This window comes from Dipodomys spectabilis, unplaced genomic scaffold (genome assembly GCF_019054845.1).
Source record: "Dipodomys spectabilis isolate Male_0828 unplaced genomic scaffold, ASM1905484v1 ptg000024l, whole genome shotgun sequence".
Lineage (NCBI taxonomy): Eukaryota > Metazoa > Chordata > Mammalia > Rodentia > Heteromyidae > Dipodomys > Dipodomys spectabilis.
In genome coordinates this window covers 15,652,433-15,671,710 of record NW_024870701.1, presented here as the reverse complement: position 1 = coordinate 15,671,710, position 19,278 = coordinate 15,652,433, and the positions used below count along the sequence as shown (strand labels likewise).

General features: G+C 42.8%; 1 protein-coding gene across 1 annotated transcript in view; it reads right to left on the bottom strand.

The window, feature by feature from the left end:
- Positions 1–280: 280 nt before the first annotated feature.
- Mocos (molybdenum cofactor sulfurase) overlaps positions 281–19,278 on the bottom strand; it is a 48,350-nt gene continuing 29,352 nt past the window's right edge. Inside the window, exons 10-16 of the mRNA XM_042675312.1 lie at positions 17,959–18,037; positions 15,745–15,869; positions 12,803–12,908; positions 9,060–9,195; positions 4,325–4,429; positions 1,217–2,629; positions 281–984 (exon numbers count right to left, since the gene is read on the bottom strand). Coding sequence (XP_042531246.1) covers positions 2,477–2,629; positions 4,325–4,429; positions 9,060–9,195; positions 12,803–12,908; positions 15,745–15,869; positions 17,959–18,037 — 704 coding nt within the window. The 3' untranslated portion in view covers positions 281–984; positions 1,217–2,476. The remainder of the gene's footprint in view (positions 985–1,216; positions 2,630–4,324; positions 4,430–9,059; positions 9,196–12,802; positions 12,909–15,744; positions 15,870–17,958; positions 18,038–19,278) is intronic.

The following is a 19,278-nucleotide window of genomic DNA, read 5'->3' as shown; positions in this document are numbered from 1 at the left end:
GCATGAGGCCCTGGGTTTGATTCCTCAGCACCACATAAACAGAAAAGGCCAGATATGGTGCTGTGGCTCAAATGGTAGAGCACTAGCCTTGGGCTGAAGAGCTAAGGAATAGCACCAGGCCCAGAGTTCAAGCCCCACAACTGACAAAAATAAAATAAATTAAATATGACCATCTAATTTTAAATTAATAAACTATATAAATGTAATTAATAAACTAAATCAATTGATGGATTCATTTTAACATCAATATCGACTTTAAATAAATACCAGCAGTCAACAATAAAAGTTACTGAACATTTATTATCTGCCAACACTAAGGATACACTGTTGAACCAAATAGGAGGAAATCCTGATCTCATGGCACTTAAGGTCTCCTGGAAATAGACCAATGCTAGTAATTTTAAGTAAATGATTAAGTAATTGTGCTGCAAAGGAGAGAGTTTACATCTAAATGTTTAAAACCAGTTGCAAAAGTGTCAATTGCAAAACACCACATGGATGCAGGACTGAATAAAACACCCTTGTCTTTTTGTGCCTGAAAATATGTTGACACAGATGATGAAATTTTGGCTTGGCTTCCATTGTGTCTCATAGGCTGCAACTGTCAACATAAGGTCTTGAAAAAGTGATGCAGTGGGCCTTCTAGGAAGTATCCTTCTATAGGATAGTGGCCTGAGCAACTGGGTAAAGCCAGCAAGTAGTGCTCACATCTACATCCCACCAGACGCTGAAGAGGACAAGCACATGATGACCTGCAGTCAGGTTCTGGAAGAGGTTCAGTTCTGCCAATTCCCATTTGCTAGTTATTTTAGATCTGGTATTTCTTGGACTTTCTGGCCAGCCTGGTTTCAAGCCACTGTCATCTAAATCACAGTCTTCTGAATAGCTAGGATTATAGGTATGTGCTACCAGCACCCAGCTAGACACTGAGTTTTCAACAAACACTTCAAAGTCATAAAACCCATAGCTACCTTCATTTACCACCTTTTTTTTTGGGGGGGGTCCAGTTGTGGGGCCTGAACTCTGGGCCTGGGAGCTGTCCCTCAGCAATTCAGATCAAGGATAGTGCTCTACCACTTGAGCCACAGCGCCACTTCCGTCTTTTTTTCTTTTTGCTTATGTGGTGCTGAGGAATCGAACCCAGGGCCTCAGGCATGCAAGGCAAGCGCTCCACCACTGAGCCAACTTCCCAGCCCCATTTACCACCTTTTACCACCTCTTTAATTGACCTCAGGAAGCACAGAATCAGAGGTGTACTTCTTACCCTTCATTCTGCATGCCAGAAGAGGGCACAAGGACCAGGCTCTAGCTCAACAGCCCTGGGGGGCAGAGCAAGCCTCGTGGTTCCTATCCTATGTTCTGCAGGCAGCAGCACAACCTCCCATAGATGCAACGGTGCAACAAGTTGTCTGAATCCATGGGCTCTGAATAAGGACAAGGAAGCCTGAGCCTGCACATTGAACAATTGAACAGCCCAGTGCCACTGGCTTAGGAAGTGCTGCGGATGGTGGGGAGCTAGATCTTGGAGAAGAGAAGAGATTGGACAAATAATAGTCCAGGCAGATGGTACTGAAGAAGGCAGGGTTCATACACTTTGTCCACACATGAGCAAGCTTCGGAAGGACACTGGCAGAGCAATGGCAGAAGTGACATGTGTTCTCTACATTGTTCCACATGACAGCATTGGAGTCACAGAGAGAACTTTTGAGACCTCAGTCTAACCGCAATCCTGAGTAAGCTGTCTGATACTCCCTGGACATATTCAACTAAAGCATTGGTCAGCAGTGGTACAGATGGTGTCCTTGAACTTCACACTTGTCTCTGGACTAGGATTTGGATGTTTTTGTGTAGAGGGACCAATACTATCCCATAAGCTCTATGAGAACACTGCTTACATTACCTGACACTGATTGTAACTTTCTCATGTGTCAACTCAGAAGGCAACAAGATTGGCGGCTCCAGCGAGGAAGAAAAATGAGAAGAGATTATTACCTTGTGCCTCTACTCAAAATATAAATATCTGAGGAATGTGGTGAAATCTCCCTCTGAGCCTCCTAGCAGACCCCCATCCACTTCTTCTATTTTCAACAGAAGTGGCTGAGGCCCCATTCCTCAGCACAGAGAAGTAGATGAGAGCATAAAGATTCTAAGAAAGCGACAGCTGAGGGACTTAGAGTTGGTTAACAGTCCCCAGGAGCCCGCCTATAAACATCACCTGACTATAACGGATCATTCTTCAAATTCATATGGCAGCTCCACAAGGCGTGAGCATAAGCCTTCAGTCGGGAGGCCTCAGGAGCACTTTTTCTTAGCATGTTCTGATACATGTGCTGAGTGAAAAGTCTGAGGATACAGGTGCAGCATGTGCTCCCACCCAAGAAAAAGTACTGTCCGCGATCTACTGAATCAAGCTGCAGATCTCAACAATAGTAGCAATCATTGTGAAAGAGAAAGTTGAGTGCATGTAGCAAACACTTTAGGAGGTACAACCCTGGTGTCTCTGGGCAGTAGGTGAATTCTGGCATTCCACATCCTCCTTCACCACAGGGAGAACCTGAGATCCCACAGACAGGAAACGTGGAGCCGAGGACTCAAAAGACGTATGCATCAGGTACACGCCAAAGTTAACCTGCCAATGAACAACAGTGACAACAAGAAAGGCTTAGTTAGAAATTCAATAATTTTGTAAATAATAATATTTAACTAAAATAAAGTCACATCTCTAAGAATATGGACTGAAACATGGAAGTCACGGGTGGCAATCAGGAGGATCAAGGTTGAAAGCCAGCCCAGGCAAAATGTTAGCAAAGCCCCATCTCAATCAGTAAGCCAGAGGTGGTGGTACATGTCTGTGATCCCAGCTACTATGACAGTAGCCACAGGCAGGAGGATTATGTTATGAGTCAAAACTATAAGACCCTACCTTGAAAATCACTAAAGCTAAAAAGGGCTGAGTGTATGGCCCAAGCGGTAGAGTGCCCACCTAACAAGCATAAGGTCCTGAGTCCAGCTCCTAATACCGCCAAAGCAAAAGTTTATTATAAGCCACTCTCTGCAAAAGAGAGCCCTTAGGACATAAAAATGGTCCCAGGTCCAGGCGCTGGTGGCTCACACCTGTAATCCTAGCTACTCAGGAAGCTGAGATCTGAGGAGCGTAGTTCAAAGCCAACCCAGGCAGTAAAGTTCATGAGACTCTCATCTCCAATTAAACACCAGAAAACTGGAAGTGATGCTATGGCTAAAAGTGGTAGACAACTAGCCTTGAGCAACAAAGAGCTCAGGGACAGTGCTTAGGCTCTGAGTTCAAGCTCTATCACCCATAGGAAAAAAAATGGTCCCGAGAATAAGTCTGGGAATGCTCTCTTGCTCCAAGCTAGGTACTAGTTAGTTAGTTAGCTAGATTTTTGTACACAGGGTAAGAGTACACAGGACTTCTTGTACTCTCTTGTCAACTTTGTCTATCTAGTGTTTTTGATTGTGCATGTAAGAATTACAGTGATGCTGAGAAATCATACTTCCATGGGCAGTATTGTTTGTTCCTACCCATCCCCTCTCCAGGAAACCAGTATAAGGTAGGCTCAAGGTCCCACATTCTCAGTTAATGCAGCCCCCAACTGGGCAGACATGTTGGTATAGCATTCAAACAGAACTGTTCTGTATACCTAATTAACATCTGTACAGAGATCTGTGTAAATTAAATACCATACAAAACCCTGCTCTTCCGTGCCCTGGAGATTGAACCCAGGGCTTTGTATATCTTAGGTTAGAGCTCTACACTGACCTCCAACTCCAGCTCTAAGAACTGCTTTGGGCAGTCACCAGTGGCTCACACCTGCCATCTCAGCTACTTAGGAAGTTGGAATCTGAGAATATGGTTCAGAGTTAGCTGGGGCAGTGAAGTCCTTGAGCCTCTTATCTCTAAAATAACCACTCAAAAGCCAGAAGTGGAACTTTAGTTCAAGGAGTAGAGCTCTAGCCTTGAATAAATAAAGGTAAGGGACAGTGCTATGCCCTGTGAGTTCAGGCCCCAGTACCAGCATATAATCAGGTTACTGAATCTATAAGACTACTGCATTCATACTAAGGTATTTTACTCTTCAGGAGCTCTCTGTGGTAGAGAAAATAGTGATCAAGATAACAGATAGGAAGAAACTGAATAGAAAGAAAATAAGATGGGGCCAAGAATGAGGTAGCCATTAATTTGGGGATGTATAGCAAATTATGTACTGCTAAGAATTACACAGCCCTGTTATCAGTGTAATTCTGGCATCAAGACTACACCAAGATGTTAAAACACAGTATCACATGTTCTAATCATGCTTACCTTTCTCTCTCGACTCTCTGAAAGTTTTTGGAAAACATCTTGGTTTCGTTGCCCAGTGTTTTGGTCAATGCAAATCATCTGGCATCTGTGACAAGGCCCCACCACCTGGCAGGTGAGAATGGAAAAAAACAGTGTCATCACAAAAGTGACTAGACTCTCATTCTTTGCATGGATGAATCACACAGGGGTATCTAATACCCCAAGCCTGAAAGTAGTCCTTCTTTCCAGTGCATGCTGGGAAGATCTGCAAGTATTTGTCAGCTGCAAGGTTAGCACACAGACTCTAGAGAAAGAAGACTGGGTGACAAACTTAACAGTTCTCAGGAAATGAGGGGGATCTGAGGAAGGACAGCACTCAGGGACTGAGTACCCAAAGTGGCAGAAGAGAAGCCACCAATCAGCCAGCGCTGGGCCACTATGAAAAAGCCATCAGGAGAAAACTTCAGGAGAATGATGGAAGAGGTGACACTGATCACAAGATATGCTGTACTCATAATCTGACTCACTGAATTGAAACCCCTTTAAACAACTACTTAAAAGTAAGAATAGGAGTAACTTTCTTTAGAAAGAAAGACTCTTCATGGGGCCCTGCCCTTTGACCAGCAACTTCATGTTTAGGAATTTAACTAGCAAAGAACCAGAAGAACAGAGCATGTGCACAGGTTTATCCTCACATTATTAACAGACATCTTAGAGCACAGTGCCTAAGCAAATCACTCTATGTGATAAATGACATGCAGACATTCACATTAACCACACAGCCAGTTACTGATGACTTGGGCCTATAATCTTAGTTACTCAGAATCTGAGGATTGAGGTTTAATGCCAGCCAGGCAAGAAGTCTTTGAGACTCTTATCATCACTTAGCCAGCAAAAAGCTGGAAGTAGAGTTGTGGCACTAGTGATAGAGCACCAGCCTTAAGCAAAAAAATGCCATGAGAGAGAATAAAGGCCTTAATTCAAACCCCAGTTCTAGTACCAAAAAATAACTAAATAAATAACCACATAGACCATAATTTATCTACAAAGGCCTTTAAATAAAATGTAGAAATGCTTGTTTTTCTAGTTTAAGTAAGCAGAAGATAAAATCATATACATTTTTGTGCATAGATGTACATATATATCCATATCTATCTATATGCAAACACATTTGTGTATATTTATAAAGTGTGATATGTACACATTCCTATATCTCACACCAACACAATACATAAAACACATTAACATCCAGGTACCAGTGACTTACACTTATAATCCCATCTACTCAGAAGGCTGATATCTGAGGTTTGTAGTTCAAAGCCAGCCAGGGCAGAAAAGTCTGTGATACTCTTATTAACCATCAATAAACTGAAAGTGGAACTGTGGCTTGAGTGGTAGAGTGCTATCTTAAGCAAAGAAGCTCAGGAACAGTGCCCAGGCCCTGATTTCAAGATCTAGGACCAGCACAAAATAATAATAATAATAAAGAGAAAAAGAAAAACACAGTAACAGCTGTTTGATATAGACAAAGAGGGCAGAACAGCAATAATCAGTGGTCTATCATTTTATAATAATAAAACATCTCATAAATATAGAAAGGAGAGGGGGAGTTATACCTTAACAATAATGAGATAATTCGTTAATTCACATGTAAAAGATACAAAGGTACTTGATGTTTTCTTTTGTCTTGAGACAGAATCTTACTCTTCCTGTGTTGCCCAGGCTAGCAAAGAACTCCTAGACTGAAGTGACCTTCCTTCCTCAGCCTCCTGAGTGGCTGAAATGACAGGCATGGGCCTTCAGGCCCAGCTAGTGGATTTTCTCTAACAATTTTTCTCTTCTGCTCAGTCGTAGGTGAATACCAATTGTGCACTGAAATTAGAAACCCTCAGCTAATCTGGACGTGTCCTTGGCTTGTTCCTGTCACTTTCGTTTCTGTCACACTGTCACCCTGGCTCAGAACATTTAAACAATGGAAATAGAGACTCAAGATTCCCAGGCCACTTAGGCAGCAAAGGATGCCATAATGGAGTTGTGACAGCACCGGCCTGCGATGGCCTGGCGGACCTGTGACCTCTTCAGCCTTGCTTCCTCCTCCAGCAGCTTAGCTGGATTTAATGAGGATCCTAGACACTGGGCTAAGATGTCAAACCCAGGTCTGGCTTTCCATAGAGCTCAAAAGTGGAAACTGAGCACCAGTGACTTATGCTTGTAATCCTAGCTACTCAGGGAGGCTGGGATCTAAGGATTTCAGTTTAAAGCCATCCTGGGCAAGGAAAGTTCCTAAGACTCTCATCTCCAATTCAACACCAAAAATCCAGAAGTGGAACTGTGGCTCAAGTGAGAGAACACTAGCCTTGAACACAAAAGAAACTCAGAGACAGCACCGAGTTCAAGCCCCAGAACTCACTCTCTCTCTCTCTCTCTCTCTCTCACACACACACACACACACACACACACACACACACACACACACAGTGAAAACTATCACTGTTATACATGCAATAAAATGGGAACAAGGGCAGCTCTGTATCCAAAAACTTCTTAGCTTTTCTGTCCTGAAAATGGCAGGACCCTAAACCACCCACCAGGCCCTAGCTCAGGCTCCAGTTGCCACTCATTCAACAATATTTTTAAACCTGCTGTCACTTTGTTGGAAAGGTCCTCTTCAAATAATTCTTCAAGCCTGGTGCCGGTGCTCACGCCTGTATTCCTAGCTACTCAGGAGTCTGAGATCTGAGGATCCCAGGTCAAAGCCAGCCTGGGCAGGAAAGTCTGTGAGAGTCTTATCTCCAATTAATCAACAAAAACCGGAAGTAGAGCTGTGGCTTAAAGTGGTGAGCTAAGGGACAGTGCCCAGGCCTTGAGTTCAAGCCCCACAACTGATCAAATAATAATAAGTCCTGAAAGTGGTCAAGAAGGGACATTTTCCAGACTCTCTTCAAATACCAACACAAAGAAGACAAGCTTTTTAAAACATCCCTTTTAAACATTTTTCTGGTACTTTGATTTACTGCTATTGTAAATACTTTCTAGCCTACATTGTTCATTGAAAAAGAAGTAAAATGACACTGAAATGCAGTGAATTAGAAGAGAGGATCCTGAGCAAGTCCTCTCTCCTCTCCATCCTCACAGACAGGAGTACTAAGGAGTTGTGAGCCACCCCATACCGTGTATGGTGTGGAACTGCACACAGCCAAATACCTGCTCTGGTGTGGATGCACAGCACACAGGGACATTCCTCCATGCCTGAGCCACGGCCACCTCAGCCTCCCGCATGCAGCTTCTACCGTGGATGGCCTGGAATTCCCCTGACCTGGTGTGTGTGTGCTAAACTCCTCTCCATTGATGCCACAGAACCTGTTTTTGGTGCTTGCCTACGGTCAATCATCTGGCAGTTAAAATCTTAACTCACAGCTATCTTTCCTATGTGGAAGTTTTTAAGAGTCAGTCTCCATAAATGAGATTAAACTAATAGGCATACAAGTATTTATGACTTGATGATATCCAGAGAAAACTGCCTTCCTGTCCTGCCTTACATGAGAGATTATCAAAATGTACCTTTTTGTGTGCTAGTACTGGAGGTTGAACTCGGGGCCTGGGAGCTGTCCCTGGGCTTCTTTTGCTCAAGGTTAGAAGTCTACCACTTGAGCCATAGCTCTACTTCCAGCTTTTTTGTGGGTTAATTGGAGATAAGAGTCTCATAGACTTTCCTGCTCAAGCTGGCTTTGAACCATGATCCTCAGATTTAAACCTTCTCAGTAGCTAGGATTATAGGCATGACCTGTACCCAGCTAAAATGTGATTTTTGAAAGGCCCAGTATTAACTATACCTTCTACTATGTAATGCCTGCCTAGGACTGCATGGTATGAATACAGCATAATTACACTTCTTGTGTGCTATTACGTACACACTAGGATGTTACTATGATACTTCAAGAAGTAATCTGATCATATGTCTTTGCACCCTTATATGCTCTGGAGAGATAAGCAGTTTGTTCCTAGTGTGACTGTTTGATGGATCATCTTCCAAGGAGGTGACTCCTGAATGGAGCATCATGCCAAGCAGAATGGAAAGCAAGGGCAAAGGCATTGACGCAGGAAGGGTGGTTTGTTACAAGGATGGAGAAAAGATCAATATCAGAAGCACAGTATTAAAGGAGCGATAAGCTAAGAGAGACCAGCAGGGTCTAATTTCTGGGGACTTTGTCAATCACATGAGGAGTACAGATTGTAGCCTAAGACTGTGTCCCTTTCCTCGGGTAGCTGAAGCCCATGGTGAAGACTTGGGAGCCTAAAGCCAGAGATGGCATTGGAGGCTTTATCTCTGACCACCATTTCCTCCCTAACCATCATCAAGGGCAGAAAAGGAAGAAGAGGGAGAAAAGAGGCTCAGCCATGGACACCGAGGACCTCCACACTGCCACAAAGCACAGCAAGGGTCAGGAGGATGAGTTCTCATAGACACAAGTATTCTAAGGAAGATTGAAGTCTAGACAGTCTGGGGCATGGGTGCAGCACGGAGCCCTTGGGTCTGTGCACAGGGCACGTTCTCTTTGTGTGCAGGAAACTTCATGCTGCACCCTCACAGGGAGAAGGCATGGAACTGTCCAACAGGTGTCCCAGAATACTGAGATGTGGGTGGTCAGAGCCTAAGGTTGGAGATGGGAAGATGGAGATGGGAGATGGTTGGGGGTTGGGGCCAATCATCAATGACTTCCCTTGAGGAAGGATTATAAAATTATGTGGAACTTACCTGGAAATGCAAAGAGCCAATTGAAACTTCGTCCCATCTCTCTTCTTCAAATGCCCTTGTTCCATTCATGATAATATTGGCCCGGAAACGTGAGTTGAGATCTTCCATGGTGAATTCTTTCTTTCCATTCTCATCGCTGATTCAGACATACCAAGACCAGTGTGAGGGGGAAGGATGACAGATAATGTCATGATACAATAATTCAACGTGTCTGCTGTGTGCTGACTGACTTTATCAACTCTACTCTGGCCCTGGATGCTCAAAACACACATAAGTGTCATTTATGACTGTGTAGCCATTGGTTAAAGACACATCAAGAGCCAGAGAGAAGCCCAAAAGAGTCAGGCAAAGGGTGAATAGATCTTAGCTGTGGAAATGGAGGAGTTGGAAACCACAGGAAAGAGAGCGCATGAGTGAATTTCTGAGACACATCACCATTTTGTGAAGTGGGATTTAAAGAGCTCTCAACAGACTGTAGGTCTCAAGGACCTACAAAGAGCCAAGACCACATGTTCTTTTGGATATTAAAACATCATCGAGAAAGATAGAGGATAATATCCTTCACTTCCATCCTGGTTTCAGTTTTAGCCAACATTTGATGTGTTTGCCATTCTTGTTTTACACTTTTGTTTCCTTCCATGAAGTTCTACAAAATGGCCTCTGTACCTCCGTGAATCTCCCACCTCACTCTGAACATAGGTCTTCGGGGCCTCCCAACAAAGAAACACACTATACGGCCCTGTGAGGTTGAGTGTATGAAGGGTGAAGAAGTCTGAATAGAGGTGATCGTCCATGGAGTTGACTAAAAGAGGATACAATCCCTACTGGCTTCTGGGGTACATACCCTACTAGCACTATGACATGAGTGCGTACATCTGTAGAAGTTTCACTAAATTACACTTTGTGTACTTAGTTTTGTTTTTGTTTCTGGTTTTGAGACAGGATCTTCCAAGGTAACCCCGGCTGCCTCTGCCTCCTAGGTACTGAGATTGCAGTATTGGGGACAAAAACTAGTACCCTTTGCATACTTGGCAAGTATTCTACTACCAAGTCAAAGCCTCAGACCCCTAAAATGTTTTAAATTTGTGGGGTCCAACAGGATCCTTGAGCATGGTAGAATTTGTCCTGAAGACAAAATTAAGAATCCACAATGCTCAGGAAGCAGGGTTGTCAAAGTTCTGCCTCCCAAATGGCCAAGGGTGTGTGAACAGCCAGAGACCAGCATAATTTACAGCTTTGCAATGAGTTATATGTAGCTCCCTTAATCTACAAGGGTCACCTACAAGGGTCATCTGAAGTGAGAAGGTTAGTATTTTCCAGCCTTTCTACTTTTTTACTTTCTGGGTTGTATAGGCTTCCTTTGTGTATAGTAAAAGAGGAAATTTTGTGTCTGGAGCTATTGTGGTTATCATGTAAATGAGGATCCATCAAATCAGCAAATAGGCATAGAGGGGAAAAAAAGCCAGTGTCCCAACGAACTATAAATACGTTATTGGGCTCTGTCCCTCTTATCTTTGATCATCTGCCCTATTTGGCAGCCTTATCCTCAATCAGCTGGTGGGAAATGTTGCCCTCTCCTGGTAGAAATTAGGGTTGCAACAAGTCTGTCCCTTACTTCCTATCTTTCCACATGAAGACTTCCAAAACACAACAGACCTCCTTTCTCCTAGCTGGGATGTCCCAGGAGGAGACACCCTTGCTGGGTGCCAGTGGCTCACACCTGTAATCCTAGCTACCCAGGAGGCTGACATCTGAGGATCATGGTTCAAAGCCAGCCTAGGCAGCAAAGTCATGAGACTCTTACCTCTAATTAACCACCAAAAAGCCAGAAGTGGAACAGTTGCTAAAGTAGTAGAGCCCGGGCCTTAAGCTAAAAAGCAATGAGACAATGCCCAAGCTCTGAGTTCAAGCCCCAAAACCAGCACAAAAAAACTAAAAAATAAAAAATAAGAGTCCCTCATTCTATTGCAGGTGCAACACAATTCTTCTCCCAAGAACAAGCTGACCTGCAGCAAGGAATATGATCATATGTTTTTACAAAAGACTACAAACCCAAAATTATTACAAATAGCCCATCTTTGTAGGGTCTGAGGAGACGACCTTGGTCACTGTTAAATGCTGTGTTTATATATGTTTTTAGAGTGTACAAACACATACAGCATATGAGAGTCAGCCGAGGTCCCAGGTTGGTCCTGTGGGCCATGGAGTAAAAATGAGGAGCATGTGTCCCTCATGGCTCTGGCAAAACAGCTGGTTAAGTTTCCCTAATTGCCTGCTTACCTTGGGACTTCAATTTCCTCTAAAGAGCAGTAAGAGGGTTATTAGCCCAATCTGATCCTAAATGACCTCCTAAAATCTGGGCCCTTGGAAGAGCACTGGGTGACAGTGAACAAATAGGAGTAAACATTCCATCCAATAAAATAAAACTCACCTGCAATTAACTTTAAATGCTTTCATACCCGCTCTTTTTCAGCTGAAAATGACTGCATGAAGTAGGACATGGCTCCTGGGGGACAGTGGGAGTGTAGGCAATGAAACTGGGTCAAGTGGTGGCAATTCAATTTAAACAAAGTTAGAAAATGGGATGACTTAAAAAAAAAAAAAAAGCTAGGCATTCTCCACTGAGAATGTCAACAAGAATCAATGGAAGACACTACAGTTGGGATCTGAAACGTTCTCAAAGGTCATGGGAGAAAGGCTCAGCCCCAGCATGGTGCCATCAGGAGCTGGAGGAAACTTTAGAAGGTGGGGCCTAGGGGAAGGGTCTTTGGGCCATGAGGGGATATAGCCTGAAGGAGATTGTGGGACTTCATCTCTTTCTGGGTTTTTGTTTTCCTTTGTTCCTCCATCATGAGGTGGCTGGTTGTGCTCCACCAAACACTCATGCCAGTATATGTCACAACAGACCCAAAGGAATGGGATCAACTCCACACAGATTGAAACCCCTAAAACTGTGAGTCAAAATAAACCTATTCATTGTCTAAGGTCTTTATTACGTTAGTACTATTATGACTTGAATGTGAGCTATCTCCCCATCACCAGAGTCTCAGGTTTTGAACATTTGGACCCCAGCTGGGAGGTTATAGAAATTTTAAGAGGTAGATTTAGCTGGAGGAAGTAGAGTCAGTGAGGGCAGGTCCTTAGGAGTATCTTGTCCCAGTTCCCCACTCCTTCCCTCCCTCCCTTCTCTTTCCCTCTCTCCTCTCCCTCTCTCTCCCTTGCTTTGCTTCTCCTTGCTTCTCTGTCTCTCTCTGTCTCTGTGTCACTGTCTCTGTCTGTCTCTCTCTGTTTCTGTGTCTCTGTCTCTCTGTCTCTGTCTCTCTGTCTCTGTCTGTCTGTCTGTCTGTCTGTCTGTCTGTCTCTCTCTCTCTCTCTCTCTCTCTCTCTCTCTGTCTCTCCTGGCTGCCATGAGTGAGCTAGTCAGCTGCATCACACCCTTCCCACCATGATGGACTGACACCTCTGACATTATGAGACCAAATAAATTGTTCCTCCTTTTAGTATTCTCTTGAGTATCTTGTCACAAGCATGCAGAAGTAACTAATACATTGACTAGCACAGATGATTTTTTTTTAAAGATAAACCTCAGCAAGATTCATGGGAACTGGGAGTTTTCTGAGTTCTTTGAGCCTCAGTTTCTCATGTGTTACTAGAGGGTCTGAACTCATTGATGCTCAGATCTTTCTTTTCCAGCTGAGTGCCAGGCCAACTTCTAGGAGCAAATAGTTATACTTGGATCTTACCTGGTGTTTAATTGCTTCTGAAGTTCCATAACACTTGATGTATTTATCAGCAGATACTGGGCCTCATTCACCAGAGAAAGGGAGGCAGTAGTGCTGGACAACTGATCTGAAAACCATGGAGCATGGAAAAGAGCAGTTTCTTTCTTGGAACTTTAATAAATCTTATTTACAGGGATATGCATTTTAAGCTAGACACTACCTACAAGGGGGTAAAAATGACCCATTGGTAAAAGCAAAAATGTTCAAAAGATCTCGGGAAACAGAAAAAAAAATAAGTGTCTCGAATACTCTAAAATAACCTAGAGAAGTTAGCAATAAAATGTTCAAGTGAAATAAATTCTTCCAGGAAGGAAGGCTTGGAGACAATTCTTAGAGGAGGAGAGGTGGGGGGGGGGGGGGGGGGAGTGTGGGCAGGCATGCCCTTCCCCATACACAAGTAAGGCAGGAGGGTTTTGTCAGGACAGAAGGCCCAGAAAGAGCTTCTAAATCTAATAAGGAAAAAAAAAAAAAGATACAACTGTAGAAGTAAATAGTAGATAATTTTAAACCATTGAAATGAAAGAAATTATTGAACTAAAATCTCAGATCCATTCAAAGCTGTTGGCAGCTTACCACCAGCTTCATTTCATGGGCCTGTCTTTTCTGTCGTTGACCAGGACAGTGATAGAAAGAGAAAATAGGGCCAGGGCCCACTGAGCATCTCCAGACTAGGACTGTAGACCCCCAAGTGCACAAAAATGTCCAAACTCTCCATCTCCAATTTATCAAAGGAGTCATCTTTACTAAAATGGCTCTGCCCCATAAAGGGGGTGGGGTACAAATCTCAGCCTCTTCACAAAGGGCCTTTTCCCTGTCACAGAGCAAAGGCCACAGGTCTCTGACAATCTTAAGGATAGCAGACAAAAGCTCTATTCAAACCCCAGAGCTGAGAAAATAAAAAGTCTGCAAAGCCCAGGCCAATGATCTTCCTGTGGGTCAGATGGATTCCAAGTATTTACTAGCCACAGAACTGCAGAAGCTAATTAAATCATCAAGTGACAGATGATGAAAGGGATTTTCATGTTAGATCCCTGTGCTCTGCTCACAGACCTTCAAGGAGAGATTTGTGTGATTGTGTATTAACCAAACTCCTTCTTTCCCCAGCTCTTTCTCACTTCAACAAGATTTCTCAGGAGATAGAGAGAGATGTCAGGCACTGGTAAGTTTGGCCATAGTAGACAGTCATTCATGGGTATGAATGATCCAGGAGCTCAGTAAGAGATTTCAACTATTATCTTCTATTTTTAACTATTTTTACTCTTTATGTTTAATAATTATTTTCTTCTAAGTGTACTGTATACATTTAAATACATCCAAATGTATGCATTTGTATACAATACATTTGTATACTAGGTACTATTAACATTACAAGAACTCAGTCTAGCAGGTCACTGGGCGCTAATACCTATCATCCTAGCTACTTAGGAGAATGAGATCTGAGGATTAAGGTTCAAAGCCAGCCCAGGCATGAAAGCCTGAGATGGAGTTCAAGCCTGAAAACTGGAAAAAATAAAAAAATCAGTCTGGACCTTACTGGTCCAAGCAAACTGCAAACCTTTTTATACATTTTAGTCTATAGCTTAGTTTTATAAAATTATAAAAAGGTGATCACTAAAAGATTTCTAAGCATAAAGTACATAACATAACACAAAATTCAACTGAGGAAGTAGAAAATAAATTCAAGCTAAAGAAAAAAAGGGAAAGAATAAAATCTTTTTTTTTCTTTTTCTTTTTTGAGCCAGTAATGAGGCTGCTCAGGGCCAGGGTGCTGTCCCTTTTGAATATGCTAGAAGTCCCATATTTTGCAACTGTCTAAACTATTTTTTAAATAGATAATTTAAAATTGAATGAAGGAAGTTCAGCAGGTGGCTAATACTATCTTTAATAATTATTCTAGTTTAAATGCAGACTCCCAAAAATGACTAAAGACAAGACAGGCTTAGAGAGGAAGTGCTGTGTCCCTTAAGTGACATCCTTGAAGTATAGTCACAAGCTCAAACTCTGATCCTGTACTGTGCCAGTGACAGGCTTTCTGCTTTCTTCTCTCCTCTACACTCGCTAATTTTGTCCCATTCAGGCCCTCATCATCCACCAGGACTGTCCCAGTAGCCTGGCTCCTTTGCTCTCCAAGTCTCCTGCTTTGATGCATCTGCCACACTGAACTACAGGGGATGTTCCAAAACTTTCCAGTTTCAAATTTTCCCTGAGTTTTCATCCCTGAGAAGTGCTCATTGGGGGCACACGTACCCCTTCTCTCCAGCTTCTCCTCCCTCTTACTACATCCCAACAATTGCTTATGATGGGAAAACATCAAACCTCTTATAAGTACTTCAAACTGTACAAGTTGAGGCACCAGGGAACCCCAGGATCTGGAAAGCTGCCATCTCTGGCAGCTTGGTGACCATGCTAAAAGCTAGAAATGCAGGTTTTCTTCTTTTCAGATATAATCTGAGAACAGAGCAAGCTTTCTTTTAAAAATTCAAACAGAGTTGTGTATAGGCATATGCCTCCAACTACTTGGGAGACTTGTGATCGGAGGCTGGCTATGGTAAAACCACAAGACCTCATCTAAAAAATCAAACTAAAGCTAGAAGGAGTAGGGGGCCTGGCTCATGTGATAGAGTATTCCATAGCATGCACATGGCCCAGAGTTCAAACCCCAATATCACAAAAAGAAAACCACCCATGCTTCTAAACACACAGAACTCTGAGGCAGAAGGTTTGAAGAGATGAGATAGTTGGCCTATACCCTCCAGGGGGCTCCTAAGGGGCTGTTGAGCCCACTTGTCACGTAGTCCTGGGGCTACTCTAGCTCTTTCTGCAGAAGGCTGACCACCCCTGCTTTCTGCACATGAACAAGCTGGGGTCCCTGACTTTTATAAGAACCCATGCCAAATGTATACCTTTCCCATGTTTCTTCTTGACATTTCGTTGGAAGTTTGAACTCTGTCTGATTAAATGACATGGACGGCCAAAAAACTTGGACAACCATTTGGAAATTTCTTCTCCACAGTCAAAAGTATTTACCCTGGATGGGGGTAGAAAAGGAGGGGTAAAGTTTTACATAGTGCTTCTTTAATAATTTAAGATGCAATTTAAAATGACAGAATATTACGTGAGACTCTGGGAGAAGGTGGCGGGAGTGAATGGGAGATTTACAAGTCACAAGAAGACCTGTGTTGTGGGCTTGCAGGAAGCTTTCAGACAAGATCAAAAGCTTTGCAAAATCCTCCTTAGCTTTTTGTATCTTGGGTTTTGCATAATAGACAATGCAATAAATGAAAGAGAAAGGGAATCACAGAAACAGCAGAACAATGGATGAACCACAGCAACGTTGATACTCACTTGACACTATGTGAGATATGAACATTACAACTTGTGGGGGAGAAGGGGAAGTGGGAGATAAAGAGGGATGAGGTAATGATGATTAAAAACAAATGTGCTTATTGTCTTACCTATGGAACAGGAACCCCTCTTCCCACCCCCCTCGGCTCATCACCTTGTCAATGTGAAAATTAAAAAAGTAAAATAGAAACTGGCCATGGTGACTCATGCCTATAATCTTAGCCAGTTGGGAGGTAGAAATCAAGAGGACTAACTGGGCAAAAAGAGGCTTAACTGGGCAAAAACTCAAGCTCCTATCCCCCAAATAAAGAAAACATAAAGGGCTAGGGATGTGTCTCAAGCAATAGTGCACCTACCCAGCAAATCCAAGGCCTTGAGTTCAAACTCCAGGATCGCCAAAAATAAAAAGATATAAATAAATAAAATAGAAATGCTATTACACTTAACTCCACTCAAATTTCCTAGATATTAGCAGATAATTTATCATTAGCAACCCAGATGAGATTCATAACTCTCTGATACCTAACTTACAAGTTATCACCTCTGTGTTCCACTTTAGAAACCTGAGGGATATCTTGATAATGTCTTATCCTCATCCAACCCCTCAGTTCAATCAGATAAACCTCTTTCCAGACTGTATGTCTGGGGCCTGATTTTTGCCCGACCCTGGTGCAAGCCTGTATCTCATCTCACCTGTGTGCTAACGTAAGTGCTTAGCTGGCCTTCTCATGTTCACCTGGATCCAACTACTCTATCCCCATCACCCGCTGAAAGTTTATGGCCCCCAAACCGTTGCCTGCAAGCCACTTCCTCCCACCCCACACTCTGCATGCAGCACCATCTCAGGCTCTACAAGGACTGCTCAGGGAGGGACTGAAAATAAATAGGAAATGGAAAGGCTTGGAAAAAATTATATTAAATGAGTAAGCCAAGCCCAAAGAAACATAGGTCCCATGGTTTCCCTTATTTGCAATATCTAGTATATGTCTGAGTCAAGCAGAAAAGGTCAGATAATGTGATGTTAGGAAAATGAACCCTTAGATAAGTATTTGTTTTTTTTCTTTCATTCATTTGTTTCTAACTCATTTATAAGATTATTTCTATGTTGCTTTGTATGTCCCTCCCCCACAGTATAACCCCTGCTTTCACTATATTTGATGTCGGTATAATTTGTGGAGGAGAAGGGGAAAAACAAGTCGTTTAAGGATATAGGTGGACTCGTTGCAACTATGAGAAGTACAAGTTGTCATGTCGAAAATGAACTTTACAACTTTGGTGCGGAGGGGGGGGATTGGGTGGGGGAGGCAGGGGAGGCTGGGAAGGGATGTGAAGGGTAAACAAAGGAGGAGGCTGCAATACTTGATAAGAAATGTACTCATTATCTTGCCCGTGTAATTGTAACCCCTCTGTACAGTATGTTCACAAAAAATTAAAATTAAAAAAAAGAAAAGAAAAGAAATAGGACATTGGGGAGGAGATGAATACAGCAGGGTAAATGGAAATAGAGGGACTGGCTTCTATGTGTGCTCAGGTGGCCCTGTGAGAAAAGAGTCTTCCCTGGTTAAAGAGAGAGATAGACAGTCAAATGGACATACTCAGGGGAAGGGAAATGAGACCTGTGGTGTTATATATTCAGGAAGAGGGAGCACTTAGTACAGGCTTGAGAAGGGAGTAGCGTCCACATCCAATAAATGGAAGATTTGACAAAGAACAGGTCAGCCAAAGCCATGCTTTCTTCCCTCTGTGCTACCATGGCCACTTCACAGTCTCACCTGTCTGCACACACTTTGCTTTGGTAAATCTGAGCCCGTCCACTGTCTTCCTCAAGAGGCACTTCTATAGGCTCCATCCCTAACGAACAAAGATAAAGACACATCTATCATCATATAATGAGCATCTGTGTAAGTCAACGCTCATTATCCGTCGATATGTAAGGCTTTGAATGGCACTGGAATTTGGTTAGATCACGAAAGTGTCATTATAACATGGCGATTTTCTTCCTCATTATCTGTGCCACCTACAGCCGGTGCCTTGAATCTCTTTCTCATGGAAGATCATACACTGGCGCCATCATATTCATAGACCCAGGGATGCTCTGTAAAGGACTTGGAAACATTATTCTGTTCCACATGACTTCACATGCTGAGATCATCGTTCTCTATGCTATTCTTTAGAAATGGACAGGCAGGCATATAAGCTCAACCCATAAAGATATCAGCATAGAGTGTCAACTCTCATTGCCCCTGGGAGTCAACATCAAATTGGCTCACTGTACTGATCACCAGAACTGCTTTTTTAAAAGATTCTAGGTCAATGGGGACAGAGAACTATTCATTTTCCCTGTGTGTGTGTGTGTGTGTGTGTGTGTGTGTGTGTGTGTGTGTGTATAAACATGTATTCTATAAAAATAACTAAATGTTAATATCCTGGGTATATGATCTTGAATAAAGGGTACCATAGCCAACTATGTGTGGCTCATGCTTATAATCCTAACTACTTTAGAGGCTGAGGTCAAGGAACATCATGGTTCCAGGCCAGCCCAGGCAGAAAGGTTGTAAAATTCCATCTTAACAAGTAAAAGTTAGGCATGGTAGAGCACACTTGTTATCCAAACTGTAGTGGGACAAATAAATAGGAAAATCATGTTCTAGGCCAGTTGAGACTCTCTCTCAAAAATAATCAGAGCAAAAAGGCTGAGAGATATGGCTCAAATAGAGAGTGCCCAAGAGTGCAAGGCCCCACAACCACCAGCACCAAAAAAAAGTCACATACCATATGATTCTTACATTATATTCTCAAAAAGGATAAAACTATAGTGATAGAGAACATATTTCTGATTGCCAGGCATTAGAGGAGGAAGAGAGACCACAAAGGGTTAGCACACTGGAGTTCTCCAGAGGTGATGAAGCTGCTTTGTATTTTTACATGATATACTCATGTTAAGATTCCTACAGGAGCACAAAAGACAAAGAACAGCCCAATGATCTGGAAAAACTGCAGTATCAAGTCTTGTTTTGTAACTCTAGTAATATTGGCCTATTGGCTCAGGGCAAACTTAACCATGGGAACACAAGAAACACAATCATGAATAT